Raw genomic sequence first — 21142 nt, 5'->3', positions numbered from 1 at the left:
ATTTGTAATGGTTATTTTTACAAAGAAGAAGAAGCGATTTGAAAAGGTGCTGATGCTGAAGGAGAACAGTGGACAGAGGCAGTGCAAGATGAGATACTCAGGCTGTGGTTGTGTGGGCTTTTTCGTTTTGATATCTGTGCCCGCCCCCCCCCCCCCCCCCCCCCCTTTTGGGCAGGGGGAAGTAGCAGCACAAACTTTATTGGTTTCCAGCTGAACCCTTGTATTACTTGCTCCCAGCTTCATACTGTGTTTCCGCTACAGTTGTTGGTGTGGTTACCTGTTGAATCATCTGACTGGAAGATAAACATTTATGACTACAGTTTGTGTCTCTTTCTGCAGCATAAATGGATGGATTATAATCAGCATGGATTATACTGAGACACCTCTGAATTTATAACGTCATCAGGAACATTTGTCCTGTTTTCACAGGTGGAGACTGTGCTACTTTGATGAAGAATATGGGTCCCTTACCTGTAGACATGGCAAGGATGTACTTTGCAGAGACTGTTCTGGCCTTGGAATACCTTCATAATTATGGAATTGTACACAGGGATTTGAAACCAGACAAGTATGTATATAGAATATAACCAAAAGAGGACTTTGAAATGGTTAGATAAAACATGAAATGTGTAAACTTGCTTTGAATGTTTTTGAAATTTTTTTTATGAATGTTATATAGATTCACAATTTCTGCACAAGATTTGAATTTTCTTTACCTGCAGTTACAGAAAATGTGTTTTTTCCAAATGAGCTCTTTAAAATTTTCTATCTTTAGGATGGAAGAGGATATTAGAGTAGCTAAAAAAAAAAAGAAAAAGTACTTACTCTTCTGACTGAAATGAAGGGAAATGCATTTTCATCATTACGAAAAAGGTCTTTCAAAGTATGCTTAAAACACTGTTTAATACAAAGTATCATCAACTTGCAGATATTTGCATATATGAAGACAAGATTGACCAGATTTGGAAATCTTCCCTGTTACATGTTTTGGGGTTTTTTCCCCTCAATATTTAGAAATACAATATCGCTCCTGTACATGTAAATAACATTACAGCAAGTAGCTGCAGTAAAAAGTATGGCAGTTGCAGCTTCATTAATCTTCTTCCTGTTTCACATTTTAAATCAAAAAACAAACACACACCACCCCCCTCAACCAACCAAACCAAACAGAATTGCAGTCATGCCTGTTAAATGACAATACCTTCATACCACGATACCTCAGGCCAGTGTAGTATTAGTTATTAACTTAATACCAGAGGTTTTTTCAAATTAATGACCCAGCTAGTTACAGGCAGAAAATGCTCACCTCATTTCAAAAGCAACATTTAGTCTATTCTTGATCTTTCAGATGATGACTGTTTCTTTTTCTTCAAAGCATCTAGCATTCTGCTCTCAACACTTCTATGGTTCTATTGGATGTTGTGTTAGTGCATATAAAAAGTTTGTTTACATTTGATAATAATAGTGACATGTAAGACTGTCAGATTTTTAGCCTGTTTATTTTGTACCTGGTTAAATAACTTCTTAAGCTGTCTTTATATTTTTTGCAGTGCTAATGAAACATTTTCCTTCAAGTATAATAATGATAAGCACATAATGTTAAATTATATCACAGTAACTTCAGATCATTCTAATTTTCAGTTTATTGGTAACATCCATGGGCCATATAAAGCTTACAGACTTTGGCCTGTCAAAGGTGGGGCTAATGAGTTTGACGACCAATCTCTATGAGGGTCACATTGAGAAGGATGCCAGAGAATTCCTTGACAAACAAGTAAGACACAGCCTTTTTCATTTCTACATTGAGTGCTCAAATGAAGAGATGTTTTGCCAGCAGAATGTACTGTAATACTATATAAACTGTTGTTACTTCTGCATTGATGTTCAGATTGCATATGTCAGTTACTTTTACTGATGCCCTGCAGATTATTCTAGGCTTCTTTCTTTCTACATTAGGATCTATTAGTAAGATGAACAGCCTAATTGTGTGCAAGTGAATCTGTGAGAGAGACAAATGGAAAACTGTTTTTATAAGGAATTCAGAAATCTCAGCAGAGTACTTGTGGAGCTCATGATGCATTGTACAGCCAAGGGTGCTAAAATCCTTGCTATGGCCCATTTCCCTTTAAGAATGCCTCATTACCATTGCTCACAATCTGTTCACTGTAAAAGTTACTTAAGATAAAACCATCACAACTTTCATGTAAAAATAAGGATATGTTTAAGTTAAGAAAGGTATTTGCCATAATGGACTCCCATGTATGAAATGCAAACTGTCCTTTGCATGACAGATATGCAAATGTTGATTATGTTGCCTGTCAATGTAGCTAGGTCGTTCTAAAAACATTAGCTGTTACGCAAGCATTTTTCCATGTTTCCATATTATTTTACACTTCAAGAATTATAAATGAGGTGACATAGCCCAATTAGACTTGTTTTACCATCATGCTGCTTTTCTTTCTTTTAGGTCTGTGGTACACCAGAATACATAGCTCCTGAAGTGATACTGAGACAGGGTTATGGAAAACCAGTGGACTGGTGGGCTATGGGAATTATCCTTTATGAATTTCTTGTTGGGTGTGTGCCATTCTTTGGAGATACACCAGAAGAGCTGTTTGGACAAGTAATCAGTGGTGAGGATCATCACAAAACCCCCAGATTTCTTAGCTTGCTGTGAAACATTTCAGTTTTGCTTAGTAAATAGTAAAGATATTTACAAGTTTACTGATAGACTAGGTTTTCAAACCAGTTTTGCTCAAAACCCCACCATTATTCTAATATTGTAATAGACAATTTGCTGTCAAAGCAGTAAGAATAAATTTGGATTAAAAACTGTACACTGTTGCTAAGTACAGAAATGCAGTAAGGTAGAGCACAGTGGTTAAGCTGCACTGTTTGAAAAAAGCAGTATTGGTAGAAAGTAGTGCTACTATGGCACAGCAATTTCAGTCTTTAATAAAGAAATAATACCAGAGAAGAAACGGTTAAAATAAATTTGCATAAATGGGAAAATGCCTCATGGCACAATAAAGAAATTAACAAAGTTGTAATAAAACCCTAAAACAAATGTCTCCCGAATAATAAATAATGAGAAAGAGAAGGAAACAAATTCAATTCACAGATTGTTAATGATTTCATTGGTGATTGTTGTAGTGCAATGTTATTTCTGTAGCAGCTGTTGTTCTTCCATTTAAAATTCAATAACCTTTTAGATCTTAACCTGCAAGCTGACCCTAAGTATTGTTATGTGGCTTGTGGCAAAACTGAATGATAATTAAACAGAATTGTTTACTATCCTACCTGCTGTTTCCATAAATTACCCAGATGCATACATGTAGAGGGCCTCTATTTATGCCAAAAGTTTAATAGAATGGCACCTCTGTTACTGAGTATTTCCCAGTCTGTTTTACGGTCTGCTTAAAAGTTCTAGTACCTAAGACAAAAAAACCCCAAACCCAAGCATACAAAAAAACCCAACAGAAACAAAATTAACTGCACCTCTGGTTCTTTATTATCTGAGAATGCAACAAATCCCCTCTTGTACTTAAGGAGACACTCTGTCATCATCTTGCTTTCCTCCATCTCTGAAGCTGAAAGCCAGACTTGTTTATAAACTTTAATGAAATGGATTTGTGAGTTGCCTCTAGTATGTGACCTCTTTATACAACATTCTAGCTGTTCATGCATTTATAACCATGTTGTTTTCTGATGTGATATGCTGAGGCCTGAGTGGCAAGGAGAATCAACTGTTTAATTAACACAAGCAGCAAATGCTGGCTTTGTTCTGGATGCCTCATGGCTGCAATGCATATTCATGCTTTATTTTCCAAATTAGATTTAAACTGCAGTGGAAGCTGTAGGCAGGCAAACATGGAAATAACTCATGTTTTTATTGCATTTCCAGACACATGCACATGTGTTTTTATCTTTATGCTCTCTGGGAGAAGGGGAGGAAATAATCTAAAATTAATGACAAAATTTGCACTTTAGACTTTATTTTGCATGTGGCATTAATTTTATGTTTTATAAAATAAATTGTCGTGGGTTACAATCTAGCCGATACTTGGCGTAAATAACTTTATCTGTTTGAATGTGTTCATTTATCTTCCAGAAGTTATCAGTAGAAGTGTATGTTTGTAAACCTGATCTATTCCCACTCACTCTCCAAGGCTGTTTGTCAGCTTAGTTTCTTGGTTTGATGTTGACTTGTCACTTTCTTTTTTAATTTAAATATCCTAACTTAGTGAAATCATTATTACTATCAGTATCTGCAGGAGAACTCTTTTGTTGGGTGAGTTTCCTGTGCTGAAATATATGCTGCCCTTGTATTCAACTGTAAAAACCATGTTGAAGAACCGAAACTGTAGCCTAGACTTTTACTCCAGTTTCTGTGGGTGAAATGTGCATCTACTTGGAAATCTACTTTAAAATCTTGCTCCCTCATTTTACTTCCCTCCTTCTTCATTGTAGGTTGCCTTTCCTGCCCCCAAGTTGTGTGAGTACAATTGTGGGAGGCCTCAGTGTACTAAGTTAGATGCCTAAAATGATTGGGGTTAAAAATAATGCTCTAGAAACAGGTTACATTTCGTGCCTGTTTATTTCAGTAGCTTTCCTTAAACTCTGAAATACAAAGATTAAACTTGTGTGTAGCTTCTAATGGTTATTTCTCTAGTGATGATCAGTTTGAAGGAAGAGTCTGGATCATATAGTTATGACAAAATCCTTAACAGCCTTCTGTATTTCCTGAGCTCTTAGCATTCTGTTTCTCTGACACCAAAATCCTTGTACCTCCCAAGAAACTTCTGCAGAAGTTTCTTCTAAATATTACGTTTGTGGAGGCAGGTTCAGCTAAAGATCAGACAAAACTTGCTATGTAAGCTGTTATAAAGTTAATGTGCATACTGAAACTGGCACAATTTTCCATTATTTAATTTAAATGATAGTTTGGTGGAATTTTTATTCAGCCTTACCTGAATACTGCAGGGTTTACTGTCTTGATTACATCATTTAGGTCCAACTTGCTATGAAGTGCAAAAAGCCTTAGTAGTATAAGAGTCAGTAGAGCGAGGTGGTTTTCCTCGGAAGTATGAGGCACTTGGAAGAAAGCTCCATTGGCATGTATTTCTCCAGAGCAGAGTCTGATACCTCGGCCCTTAGTCATGGGATTAATGACTTCAGTTAGTCTACTAATATTAGAGAAAAATTACAGATATGACGGGTGAATGCTAGGTCAGGTCAGCTGTGTCCATCTTAACACCAGTTTCCATGAATATAACTAAAATTTAAACCATGATTTTGGGGGGGCAGGGAGAAGGGACAGAATCCAAATTGTGCTAATATTTTGCAATAGTTTTCCATGAGCCAAGCATTCCTGTATACTGTTGTTAAACACTTTTGGGTTAAAGGATACTTCCAAGGAAAATGGGAATGTAACAATATGCTTATGAAGTCTATATATAGAGAGTATAAAAATAGGAAGTAATTGGTATGCAACAGAGAGCAACTTGAAAAAGTTGCCTTTACTCTGACTTTACTGTTAGCTCACTACAAGAGCTTTCACGCAGTTTCTGCTGAATGTTGGGATCAGACTTCAGTAATAAAAAAACAACTTTCTGTTTTGCTAGATGAAATCAACTGGCCTGAAAAGGATGAAGCACCACCGCCAGATGCTCAGGATCTGATTACCCTGCTGCTCAGACAGAATCCTTTGGAAAGACTGGGAACAGGTTAGAAGGCACTATTTTAAGTCGGTAGTGTGCTAGAAATAGCTTCTAGATTCTGCATTGGGAGCTTTTGTTCATGTATTTGTTTTGCCTGGGCAACATCTGTCAGGGCAAGTAGAATGACAACATACTATTATAGCAGAGGGTATATTTTATAGATTCAGACCAGTAATATGAGCTTAACAAAATAATGACTCTTTTTTTCAGAGTTTACATGTGGGCGTTCACATTTCTCTTAATTGGATGAATAAAAAAGAAATTTCTCAAAGACCCAGTTAGCCACTGGATGGGGTTCCTTCATGAATACAGTGTTAAATAACTAAACACAAAAAATGGAGAAGGGTAATCAATACAGAACTGATGCTTCCGTTTACAGAAGTGTCTTAGCCTGGCAAATTAGTTCCTCCAGGCATTAGGGTGGGTGATGAGTACTTGAACTAAATATTCAGAAATGACTGTCTGAGCTTGTGTTGTGAAAGGTCTTATCATTCTCATTCAGCAAGCACTACTACCTTGCATGAAAAAGAATAAAACTAAAAGTGTGAATGTTAAGGAAGTAAATGGATATCTGTAAGAACACAAGCTGCCAGCTTATGCCACTGTGGTCATTCCATTTCAAGAGAAGGATTTTTAAAGTGTATGGGAACCCTAGTCACTGTCTGCCATCCTGCTGGACAAAGCACTATGTAAACACAGCAAAAAAGGCCTCCTACATAAAAGAGATCAAACATAAAGGTATAGTTTTATTTATAGTGAACACTGTATGCCATGAATATAAATACATTGGGGATGCTAAGGAAACCAAGTGACAGGTTGAGTCAGCATTAGAGTACTTGGAAAATTGCTGGCAAAACTGACTCCAGTGATCACATTGTGCTGCATATTTTTAGAGTTAATGTAAAAAGGAGCTTTAGGAATCAGTTCACAACTGGCCTTGCCATAGCCAGTCAGGGGGAATGTGAGTATAACCCAGACCCAAAGTACTATTGACATGGTCCCAAAAGACAGGTCTTCCTTTGGGACATGAGATGCATGAACTGCATGTTCCTTGTTCCCTGAGCATCTGAGATCTGTGTGAACAGCCCTTAGACTTCTCTCTAGCTGATGGTCTGGAGTATGTGGCATCCAGCAAAGTTTGTTGTTTGTTCTCCCTTACTCTGTGTTGAACAAGTTAAGAGTGAGGGAGGAGGTGTCATGCCCCAGTCAGTTTCTCCACTTGCTGCCTGCTTCATCTGCAAAGGGCACCACTGCCAAAAGCAAAATGAAAGAGCCACAAATAGTTCCATTCCCTTGTTTTAAGTATACTCCTTTCAGGCATTGTTGTTTCATTGCCAGGATACTTTTTCCTGGTAAACACAGTGTTAATTCAAGACCATCACCTTGTGAGAGGCTGGATCAGAAGTAGATTGCAAATTCTGCCTCTTTTGCTACAGCTGGTTGAGAAAGTGAATTGACTAGAATGAGACTGGCTTAACTACTGTAATCGTTAGTGCCACCACATGGAGCATCTGTCCAGCTCATTTATGGGCTGATTTGACTGTCCATGGTGTCTCAAGAGCTGGCAGTCTGAAGAAGGAAGTTGGGCGGCCATTTATTTGAAGCACAGAGGGGTGTTTAGAAACTGCAAGAAAGTTGGGGGTTTTTTAAGTGTCAGAAGCAACTCACAGGAACTGAGGCTGCAATGTGACAGGTCCCACAGGGGCATGGGAAAATAACAGTTTATCCCAGGCTCCACATGCATTTCAAATGACAGCCCTATCTGTTCAACACATATTAGCTAGTTGTGTAACACTCCATGAAAATTGTAATTGTGTATTTGCTCAGGAGACCTGAGTGGCATAGTCAAATTGAAAGAAGAGAGATAGATACTATACTTGTTTCGAAGAAGGAAAATCATAGAAAAAAAAGACCTCTTTGGGTTTGAAGTGTCTGATACCAATCAAGAATTACACAATTCTGATGTAATATCCCATTACTGTGCTCAGAGAAATGTTCACTTCTTGGCTAGTGACTTACAGTCAGATGTGATTTTGGGAAGATTTGGCTTTTATGATTTTTTCCCTGGTGCAGTCAGAAAAGCAAAGAACCCAACATAGAAATCTTGACACTTGGAGACCAATCCTGGATACTTCACACTTCTTCTATGGCTCTCTCCTGACTTGGCCTCAACATAGGGAAGTTTATGTGCTGTATCCATGTGGTAGGTTGACCCTGGCTGACCACCAGGTGCCCACCAAGCTGCTCTATCGCTCCCCCTCCTTAGCTGGACAGGGGAGAGAAAATATGATGAAAGGCTTGTGGGTCGAGATGAGGACAGATCACTCAGCAATTACCATCACGGGCAAAACAGACTCAACTCGGGGAAATGAATTTAATTTTTTGCCAATTAACAATGGAGTAGGATAATGAGAAATAAGAACAGATCTAAAAACACCTTCCCCGCACCCTTCCCTTCTTCTCAGGCTTAATTTTACTCCTGATTTTCTCTACCTCCTCCCCACCAGCAGCACAGGGGGATGGGGAATGGGGGTTCGGGTCAGTTCGTCACACATTGTCTCTGCTGCTCCTTCCTCCTCAGGGGGAGGACTCCTCACTCTTCCCCTGCTCCAGCGTGGGGTCCCTTCCATGGGCTGCAGTCCTTCAGGCACAGACTGCTCCAGCGTGGGTCCCCTGCAGGGTCACAAGTCCTGCCAGAAAACCTGCTCCAGCGTGGGCTCCTCTCTCCATGGGGCTGCGGGTCCTGCCAGGAGCCTGCTCCAGTGTGGGCTTCCCATGGGGTCACAGCCTCCTTCGGGAACCCACCTGCTCTGGTGTGGGGTCCTTTATGGGCTGTAGGTGGATATCTGCTCCACGGTGGACCTCTCTGGGCTGCAGGGGGACAGCCTGCCTCAGCATGGTCTTCCCCATGGGCTGCAGGGGAATCTCTGCTCTGGCACCTGGAGCATCTCCTCCCCCTCCTTCTTCACTGACCTTGGTGTCTGCAGGGTTGTTTCTCTTACATATTCTCACTCCTCTCTCCAGCTGCTGTTGTGCAGCATTTTTTTTACCCTTTTGTAAACAAGTTATCACAGAGGCGCTACCAATGTCACTGATGGTCTTAGCCTTGGCCAGCAATGGGTCTATCTTGGAGCTGGCTGTCATTGGATTTATCAGATATGGGGGAAGCTTCTGGCATCTTCTCACAGAAGCCACCCCTGCAACCCCTGCCGCTACCAAAACCGTACAGTGTAAACCCAATACAATCAAGTTGGCAGTAACTCTTCCTGCTGCAGGTTACCTGTTCAGTTTTTAGAATTAGATTTATGTTTACTAACATCCTCGCCCACCTCCCTAGGACAAAAATTCCAGTATTTCATTGTATTCTTAAAGTTGTTTCTTGAAACTAGTGTAATTGTTCTACACACATTATAAAAAGTAGGCAGTAATTGATAAGAAGATAAATGGTGAGGTACTTCATACAGAATTGTGTATTACTGCCATAAAACACCAAAAGGAGCTCCAGGACTGTAATAGTGTTTACACTGAGCAACTACTAAGAATCATTCTTCCTTACTTTCTAACTTGTACTTTTACTCATCTAGTGCACGTTTTTGACTATTACTACTACATCTGATGCATTCTGACTAATGTGTAGCTGACAGATAGTATATCTAGAAAAATGGGATTGTTGAAAGGGGGGGAAGATGATAATGCAATGCCACCACTGTTAAAGAAATGGCAACAACAGGGACAGGGAATTGCTCTGACAGATTATGGAGATTCTAGTGGAAATGGGTAGTAGATGTTCCTGCCCACAGGGATGACTATGCCTTTCCATGATAATTAGAATTTTTTTGGCCGGGGTTTAGTTGAGTTAATGTCAGAGGATTTGGTATGATTTGCTCAGTGTTTTTCTCTGGCTCCCCCAGGTGGTGCATATGAAGTAAAGCAGCATCAGTTCTTCAGGAGCCTTGACTGGAACAGCCTGCTGAGGCAGAAAGCAGAATTTATTCCACAGTTGGAGTCTGAAGATGACACAAGTTATTTTGACAGTACGTTTTTGATGGTATTAAAAAAATGTGATGAATGCCTTGTTTAAATAATTACTGCCTTTGACTTTTGCTTGCTGCTTTGAACATCTCCTTTATCAGAACCACTGGCAGCTTGCAAATTCACTGGTAGTTTGACATTTCAGCAGAAATAATCTTAAGATTAAAATTACACTTTTAGTTAATTTTAATGCTTGGTACACATTCTTCCTGATAAATTCAAATAGTTTATTTCCCTTGACTGTAGCTCGTTCTGAGAAATACCACCATATGGAAACTGAGGAAGAAGATGATACCAATGATGAAGACTTTAATTTGGAGATAAGACAGTTTTCCTCATGTTCACACAGATTTTCAAAAGTATGTAAAAATTGATGTAATATTAATATGTATTGTGTACATAAACATTTTGCTAGTTTTATGGAGTTTGGAAATATCAGATATGGAAGAGGTGTATAGGGGATTGTTTCTTCAACAAATGTTAACTGAAATTGAGCAAGAATTAAGTGTATTCCATTAAATCAAAACATAGGAAGATTCTGTAGGGAAGTAATTTCTTGAATCCTTAAGAAGGTAGTAGAAAATTATATAAATAGGTTGGTATTTTCTGTAGACAATTCATGATCGCGTAACAAAGTATATGGAAACTGTTCTGTTAAATGCTAATGCACGTTTCTTACATTGGTTTCCTTGTACATAGTTTGCATGCTGCTCCAGTTGTGTCCTAGGTATCTTGCGGGTGATGGCATAACAAAGATTACACTTCTAGCCTATAGTAGCTATTAATTAAATGACATTAGACTGAAGGGAAAAAGCAAAGTCATGGTTAGCATATGATTTGATCAAGGAGAGATGTGGATTTGAGAGAGTGATTTGAATACTGTAAGTTGAAGGTAAAGCTGACTGTCCAAAGGGTAGTATACTTGAGTAGTTGAGAGCTAATTAATGCTGGACAAAGGACACTAGTAGGAGCAGAGTAGACACGCTCAGGAAATGCTGTGGAGGGTAAATTGGCAGGAACTAATGGAAGTGGAATGCCTAATGAGCATGCTTTTAGTCTTAACATAGCATCCAGCAGTGATTTTCAAAAGCTTTCTGTTTAAGTTTCTTTAACCTACTTTAGGAACTGTTTAAAGGCATTTGAAAACTCTGTTTCTCTTGTTTGTCCTGGGTTATGCTTTAAGGAATTGGTAGATCTTATGCTGGCTCTGCAGTATCAAATACATATTGTACCTGTGATAGCATGGAAGAGCAGAGACGGGAATCATGGATGTAGTTACCCTCATTCTATGTAAATTCCTTGTTTTGACTTGGTGGTACATTTCAAATTCAGATACTGGTAAATGATGTGGTCTCTTTGGGGGCAACTTGAACAAGAGGCAGTGAGCACAAACTGATACACAGGAAGTTCTGTCTGAAAACAAGGAAACACTTTTTTACTCTGAGGGAGATCGAGCACTGGCACAGACTATCCAGAGGGGTTGTGGAGTCTCAGTCCTTGGAGGTTGTCAAAAGCCAACTAGATGTGATCCTGACTAAGCAACTCTAGGTGACCCTGCTGGAGCAGAGGGGTTGGACAACAGAGGTCCCTTCCAGCCTCCTTCTGTGATTCTGTGAGCTTCTGTCCTTTTGAAAGCTCTGTACCACAGGAGTAGTTTGGTTTGTTAATGTTACACCATTGCATCTCTACCTGTGCCTCTCAGGCTGTAGAATATAGAGCTGTCAGTTTCTGTGTACTGTTTGTCAGCTAAGCAAACAACAGACTTCTAATGATCAGAGTTTATTTTTTCTAAATCCTTTAGCCAAGTAATTTATTCTTAACTTCAGAGTTAATTCAGGTTAATTTTTCTGCTTTCCACACCTGACTGGTAGGTACTAAGTCAGTATCTTAGGGTTAGGGCTTTTTTACCCTGATTGTCTTTATGGTTGTGATTTAATCCAAGATATCCATTAATCCTGTGACCTAGAGACCCCAAGGCTGTGGATTTTGTTTGTACTCTCTTCGTTCACACAGTGAAATTGGAGGAAGCTGATCAATTCATAATGAGAAGAGATGTTATTCATGACCCTGTGTGTGACAAGCCAAGAAAGCAAAATAAGAAAGCATTTTAAGAACAAAAACTCTTGGAAATTTAAAAAAAGCTCAAGAAGTTTGATGTTTGCCCTCTGAAATACTGTATAAGCATTTAGAACAATGCAGAGTACAACCCAAGATGTGTTTTCTTGTGTATCTTTTTGTATCATATATGTCTAGTGATAAGTTGGGTTTTTTGTGGGTTTTGTTTTGTCTGTAATAGGTTTTTAGTAGCATAGATCGAATCACTCAAACGCAAGGTGAAGAAAAGGAAGATCCAGGAGACAAACCAAAAATTGTAACACTGCCTTCTGTGGAAACTTTAAGCTGGAGTTCAGAATATTCTGAAATGTAAGTAGAAGGAGGTGCTGGAAGTGGTCCACATCCTGCTTGTCAGGTGGCAGGCTTCCTCCTCTCAGTTACTGCATGAGAGTTTGCTTATTTTTAATGCAGACAACAAATATCTACATCCATCTCCTCTGACACTGAGAGTAGCAGGCAGCGACACAGTTCTGGTTTGCTTCCGAAGTTGGCCATATCAGCCGAAGGAGAACAGGATAATTCCACCGGCTTAGTGGGACCTCGGGACGAACAGGAAAAGCCTGCATTTGTGAGCGAGGAAGCAGTGCAAGATGAACCTGAAGTAACCACTCCAGCAAGTACAATCAGCAGCTCCACGCTATCAGGTAGTTCAGTGGGTCTCTTGGCTGATGACATTAGAAGAAGTTGTGGACTTTCTTTCTTTAGCAGTACTATCCATGGATTTAGAAGTCCTGTATTTCAGAACTGCTTTAAAAAAAAGCCATCCCAAGAGGGGTCTGGTTTGGGCTTAGGCTCAAGCTAATAAAAATCTTGTGAAGATATGTATGGGAAAGCTTCAATGTTTTTGGAAATGCCAACATTTGATGTTGCCCCACTGACTCTGGAGGGCTGCTAGGCAAGTGAATAGAACGGCGACTTGACCATAGAGCCTTTGCAGGATTCTTCTTGTGATGAAAAGGAGTCTTAGATCACTTGAGCACTTAAAGCGCTATTTTTATAACTTCCCTGACTGAATTTGGTGATCTTTTGATTGATCATCCTGGAGTCATTCCAGCTGATCCCTATTGCTGTTTTCTACCACTCTGTGCTGCACCATTGCGTGTTTTTAGTTAAGACATCTCAATGATGTGTGCCTTTCACAGTTGGCAGGCTTTTCTGCCTGGAAGTCACTTTTGTCATTAGGAATCTAGGAGGGAGTGTTGTAAACCATTCCCTACTTAAATTATATATTTCCTTTATGCATCCCTCACCTAGCTCAAGTATTTGCATGCGTTTCAGTAGGATCCAGGGCCCTAGCATCTTTCTGGTTTTGTACTTTGAGGAGAGACTTGTATAACTGTTGAAAGACCTGATACTTAACACAGCTCTGGGCCTTTATCAGTCTCATGATTGTCGATATATAGGTTCCAGTTACCTTCTCTATGCATTTACCTGTCTTCAGCTTATTTCTCTTTTGGACCCCGCTGAGTTTCTCAAGATACCCCTTTATCCCATACCCCTAATTTCCCTTGTAGTCCACATTTTCCTTCCCCTTCCTCCTCGCCATTTCTGGGAAAATAAAGTTCCTCAGGCTCGTCCAGCTGTACAACCATTGCCATCTCCTTCCCCTGTCTGAAACCTTGACTCTGCTGTATCCCAAGTCTTGCTCACTCCCCCAGCCCTGTGTTACAGTGTTGGCATTAGCACAGCTGTCACAATGATAACTCAAAGTATCCGATCCTCTTCTGTCACTTATCAATTACACTTAAGAGTAATTTCATTTTTCTCTGGTCCATTAACAACAGTATATTCAGTGACCTTAAAGGAATACTAGGAATTATTGCTATGTCTTTAAATAAGTGACCTACCCTTGGTGCTTGTTTCATAGGGTCATACAAATTAACTGTGGCATCTTTGAAATTTTTGAAGAAATCCTGTGCATGTTGTTCACGTGACACAAGGCCTTTATGGGTTTTTAAAATTGTTTGAAACATAGTTGTCCTTCCTTCATTCAATATTGTGGAAGTTCATTACCTGTCATAGAATAAGACCAATGTCATTGCAATACTGAGTTTAGTGGTGCCAGACATCTTTCTCCTGTGTGGTAGAAAACCACCCAAAGAATAAAACCAAAAGATAATAATTAAAAATAAAATTATACTTAATGTTTTAATGATTTTGGAAGAGTTGTTAAGCTGATAGCAAATTATGTAGGATTGGAGCCTTTCATTTACTTTAGGAGGAGTTCACATGAAAAAGAAATATATGATTAGGTTCTCTAAGGTGAGTGCTGCATATTGAGATACCAGGCTTGCTTCAGCTTTGTCTCTTATTTACTTTAGTCAGTGACTACAAAAAACTGTTGCTTCAGTTCAGTCTGTTAACATTTGTGCATTCTCTAAGTCTGGAAGAATTACTCAGATTTATGTAGTGTTCTTTTATGAACTTCTTAACAGAAAGAAAAATTCCTATCTCACAATTTTACTGTTTGCCCTCCCTAACCCCCATTTTCCCCTCAATGTGTTTATCCATTCTTCTTTGTACAGTTGGCAGTTTTTCAGAGCACTTAGATCAGATAAATGGAAGAAGCGAGAGTGTGGACAGTACAGATAACTCCTCAAAGCCACCCAGTGAAGTTGCATCTCACATGGCTCGTCAGCGGTTAGAAAGCACAGAGAAAAGGAAGATCTCTGGAAAAGTCACGAAGTCCCTTTCTGCAAGTGCTTTGTCCCTCATGATCCCAGGAGGTAGAGATAAATCTTTTTGTTTGAAATTTCATGATTTATGCATGCTTGATGGTTTATGTTGTAAATGCAAGATTTTGGAGAGTCCAGAATGGATTCTGCATCACACTTTTTTGTTTCTCATATTGTTTATATGTGTTATTAGGTGGTGCAATCTCATCAGTGACTTCAGTGTTCACCTTACAGCTGAGGGACCTTCTCTGACAGGCAAAAATGTAGCTTAGTAGTGACTACTTTGTGTTTGACCATGTGCATGCCTGACAGGATGCTGGCTTCAATCCTCGGCCTATACTACAGTAGGAGTGTAGCTTAAATTTTAAGTAGCTCAATATGTGCAGCTCCAAGAACAGCTGTTTGTTACAGCAGCACATGCAGCCTGACTAGTTCTCTCTCATCTCTGTAAGGAAAGGTGATGACCAGAGAGAAGTGTCACAAAAGTAGAAATAGAATGTAGGCTCCTGTTTGTACTACACTGACTTATATGGAGTACTCAAAATCTGAAGCCAGAAATACTGCTGTAAGTAGGTGGAAGTATAACAGTAGTATTAAGTGTTTCCAGATGAAGCATTGGTGCTTTGCTTTTTTAATGGTTCAGAATCAAAGTCCAAATTTCCCAAACTTTGAGGGACTTTTTTGCAAAAGTGGGATTACATCTCCACTTCACACACTGGCCATATACTGCTTTTAGACCTTAGGAGTAATAGTTAAGTATCTGCTAGTCTGATAACATAACCCTTTGCTTGCTCCATATGTTCAAAGTGGCTTTAACAGTAACTTCAGCAGGTTGCTTTGAGTCCTCAGGCTAGTGGAGAATTGTATAGTGTTGAAGAGTTGGTTCTGGCTCTCCTCTTAGACTTCACCTGTCCTTGGGTTGTAAAGCACATGTGCACCTTAATACTTCGGTAAGCAAACAATGTGCTATTGTGCATGTGTTTTGGAGCCCTTGGAGAGGTGAAAGGCCCATCTGATCCCTATTACAGAAGGAATTTCTGATTCACCTCATGTTTTCTACCCTTCTTCACCATACGGTTTAAAGAACGGCGTAGGCTTCCCATGCGGTACATGTAATTCCAGCCCCTAGCCATGAGGATTTTTTAATGAGATAAGTCAAGAGGAAAATGTTGGGTCTTGGTTAAAGTGGAATATTTTGCCCCTGCTTGAAGGAGGACAACTAGGTGACAATGAAAAGAATACTTAGCATTTCTGTGATGCTGTCTGAATGTGAATGATCATTCTGACAAAATGCATGAGAGATGAAGGTGACTTTATTTTTACAATGAGAAAGATAGTGACCATGTGCTCAGCCTGTTCAGGGCAGTATTGACACTGAATATTGCAAGTGGCTTGCAAACACTCTGGGCTTATTACTTGTGTAGACTCTTTTCTTCCAAATAATGTTTCTCTCCTAAATGTCTTAAGTGTTTTTGTGGTATACCCCTGTAACAGCATCATGGTTATTTTTTCTGCTTGTAGAGGGCCTGCTTATTACTGAGATTGGCTATCACAGGAGCATGATATACATATAGGTAACTACAGAGCCAAGTAACACTCGAGTTATTCATCAGTTTGTATTCTGGTAGTTCTTTCACAGCTGTCGAGTAAGAATCACTAAGTTCAGAGATGATATAGACTGAGTTACTGTGCTTATTAAACTACAGTTTCCTTTCAGTTTAATCTCAGCATCATTCTATAAAATCCAAACGTATCTTTGCCTACACCTAGAAATGCTGTCATTGTATCTATATCAGCCAAAATACTGTATGTTAGCTGTACTTAATGCTGTACAAAAAAACCTACCTTGTTCATGCTTATCCATAAAATAAACTATAGCAACAGATGGCTGGTGTACCCTGTCTGAGTCATTTAGCTGAGAGTCACAGGACTTGTCCCACACGAGTGGACAATCTGGGCATGTTTCAGAGCCAAAGGGTGACAGTGACAGCCCCCTTAGGGCATGGCTATTCTGTGGGATTTCAGCATTAACCCAGCGATACCAGTCTCTGGGAGCCTCTGGTGACTCACATCCAGGGAGTAGCACCTCTGCTGTCAAAGCATATCTGCCCTCGCATGACATGGCTTGGCATGAACACCAAACCCGGAACCTTTCTGAGCTGCATTCCTTTGCACAGCTGTCACCCTGTTACAGTCACCAAAGTGTGTTTCATTTATGCTGCTGCAATTGTGTTTACATTTGCGCAAACATGAGCATATAGTGCTTTCAAAACAATGAAATGAAAAAAGCCACAATGGATATTGTTGTTGCAAGAAATTCTTGTGGTCTTACATGATGTAGTAGAATGTAGAAAGGGGGGCTTGGTACAAGAATAAGTTCCTGTCTTATGTACCAGTTAGATATTGTGGTTTAATTACAGTAGTCTTTATCTGTACCTACATAAAACTGAAACCAAAACACCAACTAGCACTTTGTTTAGCACTGCTGATTGATTCAGGGGCTGGTTTTGGGTGTACTCACAATAACGTCTGCTACCAGACTCTGATTTTCTTTTTATGAGTGTTAGTTAGGAACAGGCTGAGAATTATGCTTTCAGACTTCACAATGAGTGTTTTTCCTATCTAAAAGGAAAAAGCATTCTACATCTAACAAGTTAACTCTTGCATTAAAACATATAGTTTACACTACAAGGTAAGAAATTTAGTTCTAAGATCTGATTAATGGTTAAACTTCTCATTCACTAAGATACACACTGACTGAAGAGGAGGGAGTTTTTGTGCAAAGGCAGTGATATATTTTGACACAAAGACGTCATAAAACTAAGCCAATTCCCTGTTCTGTGTCTGTATTTGTGTGTGCTCAGAATGCACTCTGATAGGCAGATTTTTTTCTTCCAGATGTGTTTGGAGTTTCTCCTTTGGGAAGTCCTATGTCTCCTCATTCCCTATCATCTGATCCTTCATCTTCCCGAGATTCATCTCCCAGCCGTGATTCATCGATTGCTGCTCCAAGTCCTCATCAGCCAATAGTAATTCACAGTTCAGGAAAAAAGTACGGCTTCACCATCCGAGCAATCAGGGTTTATGTGGGTGACAGTGATATCTACACTGTGCACCATATTGTTTGGGTAAGATAATATGGTTTTTTGCTTATATACAGCCAAAGAAAACTGTAATGACGCATTTGCTTTTGATTTTTGTACCTATGGTATCTGTTTGTTGACAATTACTGTGTAAATTGTGAAGTTGTGCCAAAGAATTTTCTTAGAATGAAATTTGTGCCTGTAAACAAGATCAGTGTTGGCTGTAGGGATGACACAAGCCACCTTTGGCAGAGGTGGTACCTAGATATGTTGTTGACCTTCTGTGTGGGTCACTTTCACTTTTGGGAAGTTTGGCAATTGTGAACAGCCATGTCTAAGTTCAGAGTACTGTAGCTTAGAAAACCAAAGGGGTGGTGCAGCCCCTTTTTTATTGAGGGCAGGATCTGCAAAACTAGGAGATTGTAAACAGAAATTGTTGAAATATACATGGGAGTTGATTAAACTGCATCAGCTAAGGGATTCCTGAAAGTTAACAGTGTTTTACTAGACACAAGTAGTCTGATTTCAAGCGCTGACTTTCTTCTGTGTAGAAATGTGTAAATCATTTGGAATTGTGAATATCTTTGAGGATTCTATGGCACAGGAAAAAGACTGACTGTCTTGAATAAATCAAGTATTTTTCATCCTGTGTTTTTGAACAAACTGGGAGACAGGCTAAAGGAAGAAGCAGCAGTTCTTGCATTTAATTGGTTATCAACTTCCTTAATTATAAAAGAAATATATATTTATGTAAATATATAGGTATTTATATTTTATAATTGATGTTGATAAGTTACATATTTTATATCATTTATATTTTAGACGCACATAAATAATGTGTGCGTATGAAGTAAAATATTTCAACTATCTTAAAATAATTTTGAAAAACTGACGACAAATATATCAAAAGCTCTGAAGTTTTGTACAGTGCTTTGTTTTAAATATGTATTATAGGTTTTGAAGTAGCAGTGCTACTGATGTGGTAGTGTATTACTCATTTTTCATTCATGTTGTTTACCTCTCAGACCTATTAATCCATCAAGAACATTGAATCTGGAGAATGAAGTACATTTGATGGATAATGGAATACGTAAAAAAAAATTGGATTTCTTGCCAGAAAGAAATCTGGTGTAGCATCACATCAGTGAAAGGAAGGGGGGAAAATTGTACATTGCAGTAAAAGTGAAACCTTGGCGCTTTTTTAAAATACTATAGGTTTGTTGGGTTTTGTTAGCTCTGTAAGCACTGTAGGCTTCAGTAGTGGCTGCATTGATTACAATTCTTCAAAAGCTTATTTTAAAATAAAATAAATTATTTAAGCCACTGTCAAAATAATTTTCAATTCAGTTTGGTTTGGTCCTTTATCACCTTTGTGCTGCACTGTTCCCTCTGTGCAGCCTGGTGAATTTGAACCAAATGAAAACAATTCTTAACTACATGGTGAAGTTAATTTTTATCATGATTTGGGTACTGCATGTGACCACTGCCTTAATTACATCAGTATTTCTCAGTGTCGGATGCTAAAAATCTCAATTCAGTTCTGAAATTTTGCTGTGGGGAGTGAATCACCTCTTTGTCATGCATGAAAACTGCCCCACTATGCAGAGCTTACTTAATACCAGTGGCAACAAGCAGTGTTTCAGTGAGCTTTGAAACCATTCCAGGCCCTGTGTAATTATAAAGTTTGAGTAAGTAGTTGATGGTGAAATGTCTGGTCTGATTTTTCTTCTTTTCTTCCTTTATATAACTTAATATTTCTTAAATTTTCTTCATTGCCAACTGGTTTTATAGTAAGAGTTCATTAAACAAAGACTAATCTTGAAAGTATGAAGGTTAAACAGGAGTCTGTTCTCTCCATCTCTGATTTCCAGAATGTGGAAGAAGGAGGTGCAGCTTACCAAGCAGGTTTAAAAGCTGGAGACCTGATTACTCATATCAACGGAGAGCCAGTGCATGGTCTTGTTCATACAGAAGTCATTGAGTTGTTGTTAAAGGTAACTCTTGGACAACTTGGATACAAAAGTGCTTGCTGTTTTCACCAAGGATTGAGGGGTTGTTTGTTTCCCTCAGAGCTTAGTTATCAGATTTTTTGTTGTTGTTCAAGTACAAACTCTAAGCTACTACTGCACAGATCTGGAGGAAGGTCAATTATTTCATATATCCTGCTAAGGTTTTAGTTTCTCTGCAATAAACTGACACTTCTGCTGAGATAGCTAAAGTACATTCAAGGCACTGACACAAAGAAATTACTGTCTCAAAAAATTTGACATTTTCAATGTCATTTTGGCACTTTCTTGAACTCCCCCATTTTCATCAGGTAATTCAGGCTTTTGATGATGATGCTACTTCTCATTTTCTCCTTTTAAAGTGAAATCAATGAGGAAAAGTGGAAACAAAGAATATTAAATATTTTTTTGCTTACTGTACATGAACTTGCCTTTCATAATCTTAAGGCCCAAAAGGTTTTTGTCTCATAGATAGCCAGGCATGTTCCACAGAGCTGTTTTGCTTAATGAAGTTCTGATCCTGCAGTTGGAGTTTTATAAATAATCTATCACGTTTTTTTCTTGTGGAGTTTTCCAAGGCCTATCCTGTTGGAAAATTACAGTTTTCCTTAAAAACAAACAAACAAAACCCCTAACTTTTTTATATTAATGATAGTGTCTTAGTTTGTCACTGTAGCTTATTTTATTGTAGTTTTTTTTAATCGTTTCAGCTTAGACTCACGTAGGTCAGAGCTATTTTAGACAGCTGTATGTTTACTTCTACAATATTACTAACAATTTCTGTTACATGCAAAGCTTTGTCTGTCAAAGGGAGTAGTTAGTTATAAAAGAAGATCAGAAAGCAATGAAATAATGGACAAATATAAAGAGCTGAGGAAAGTTGCAAAATACACTCTCCATTAAGTCTTATTTTCCTTCTCTGAAACCAAGAGGAACTTCCAAGTTTTCCAATTTTGCAAGAAATGTATAAGAGAAAATTCTGTAACTTATGGCCCTTGGTTGTGCAGTTGTTTTCTGCATCAGATACAGGAAAAATAGAAATATGACAACCCTGCACACTACTTGCAAGAGCAAACTCAAATGAGAGATTGTTGTTTATCCAAATGTACTGTACTATAAATGAATTTGGGCTATTAGAATTCCTTTGAGTAGAAGTTCACTGTAGTGGTGTACAGTGCTGGGCAGGAGGTATGGATTTTAAAACATAATATAGATATTTCCAGTTGGTTTTATTTATTAAGTCATCTGTTCATGCAAACAGTTCTAAAAAGCTTAACTTCATTATATTTTTTATCTCTTTTGAACAAGATAAAAGGATTGTTTGGGATTGATGATGAAGATTAAGTTTTCTCCTCCATTTCATCATTGTAACTGTCGGTATCCTGAGACATGAATAGCTAGCAAATGGACCACTGTGCAGTGACAGCTGTTCTTTGTGGGAAAATAGGATGTTTCTGTAGAAGCTTTCATCTTGAAAATTGCAGTCTTTGTCAGTCCTTGGTCTCCTCCTG

The 21142-nt window shown here is 38.7% G+C and overlaps 1 protein-coding gene across 10 annotated transcripts in view; it reads left to right on the top strand.

The window, feature by feature from the left end:
* MAST4 (microtubule associated serine/threonine kinase family member 4) overlaps nt 1-21142 on the top strand; it is a 312156-nt gene that overhangs the window by 282588 nt on the left and 8426 nt on the right. For all 10 annotated transcript variants that reach the window (XM_049796540.1, XM_049796539.1, XM_049796541.1 and 7 more), the window contains 11 exons: nt 430-568; nt 1642-1774; nt 2468-2633; nt 5625-5726; nt 9632-9754; nt 9999-10111; nt 12049-12176; nt 12279-12511; nt 14393-14593; nt 17441-17670; nt 19497-19619. In XM_049796540.1, the coding sequence (XP_049652497.1) occupies nt 430-568; nt 1642-1774; nt 2468-2633; nt 5625-5726; nt 9632-9754; nt 9999-10111; nt 12049-12176; nt 12279-12511; nt 14393-14593; nt 17441-17670; nt 19497-19619 (1691 nt within the window). The remainder of the gene's footprint in view (nt 1-429; nt 569-1641; nt 1775-2467; nt 2634-5624; nt 5727-9631; nt 9755-9998; nt 10112-12048; nt 12177-12278; nt 12512-14392; nt 14594-17440; nt 17671-19496; nt 19620-21142) is intronic.

Source organism: Accipiter gentilis, chromosome Z, assembly GCF_929443795.1.
Source record: "Accipiter gentilis chromosome Z, bAccGen1.1, whole genome shotgun sequence".
NCBI lineage: Eukaryota > Metazoa > Chordata > Aves > Accipitriformes > Accipitridae > Astur > Astur gentilis.
This window is presented reverse-complemented; position numbering and strand designations above follow the sequence as displayed.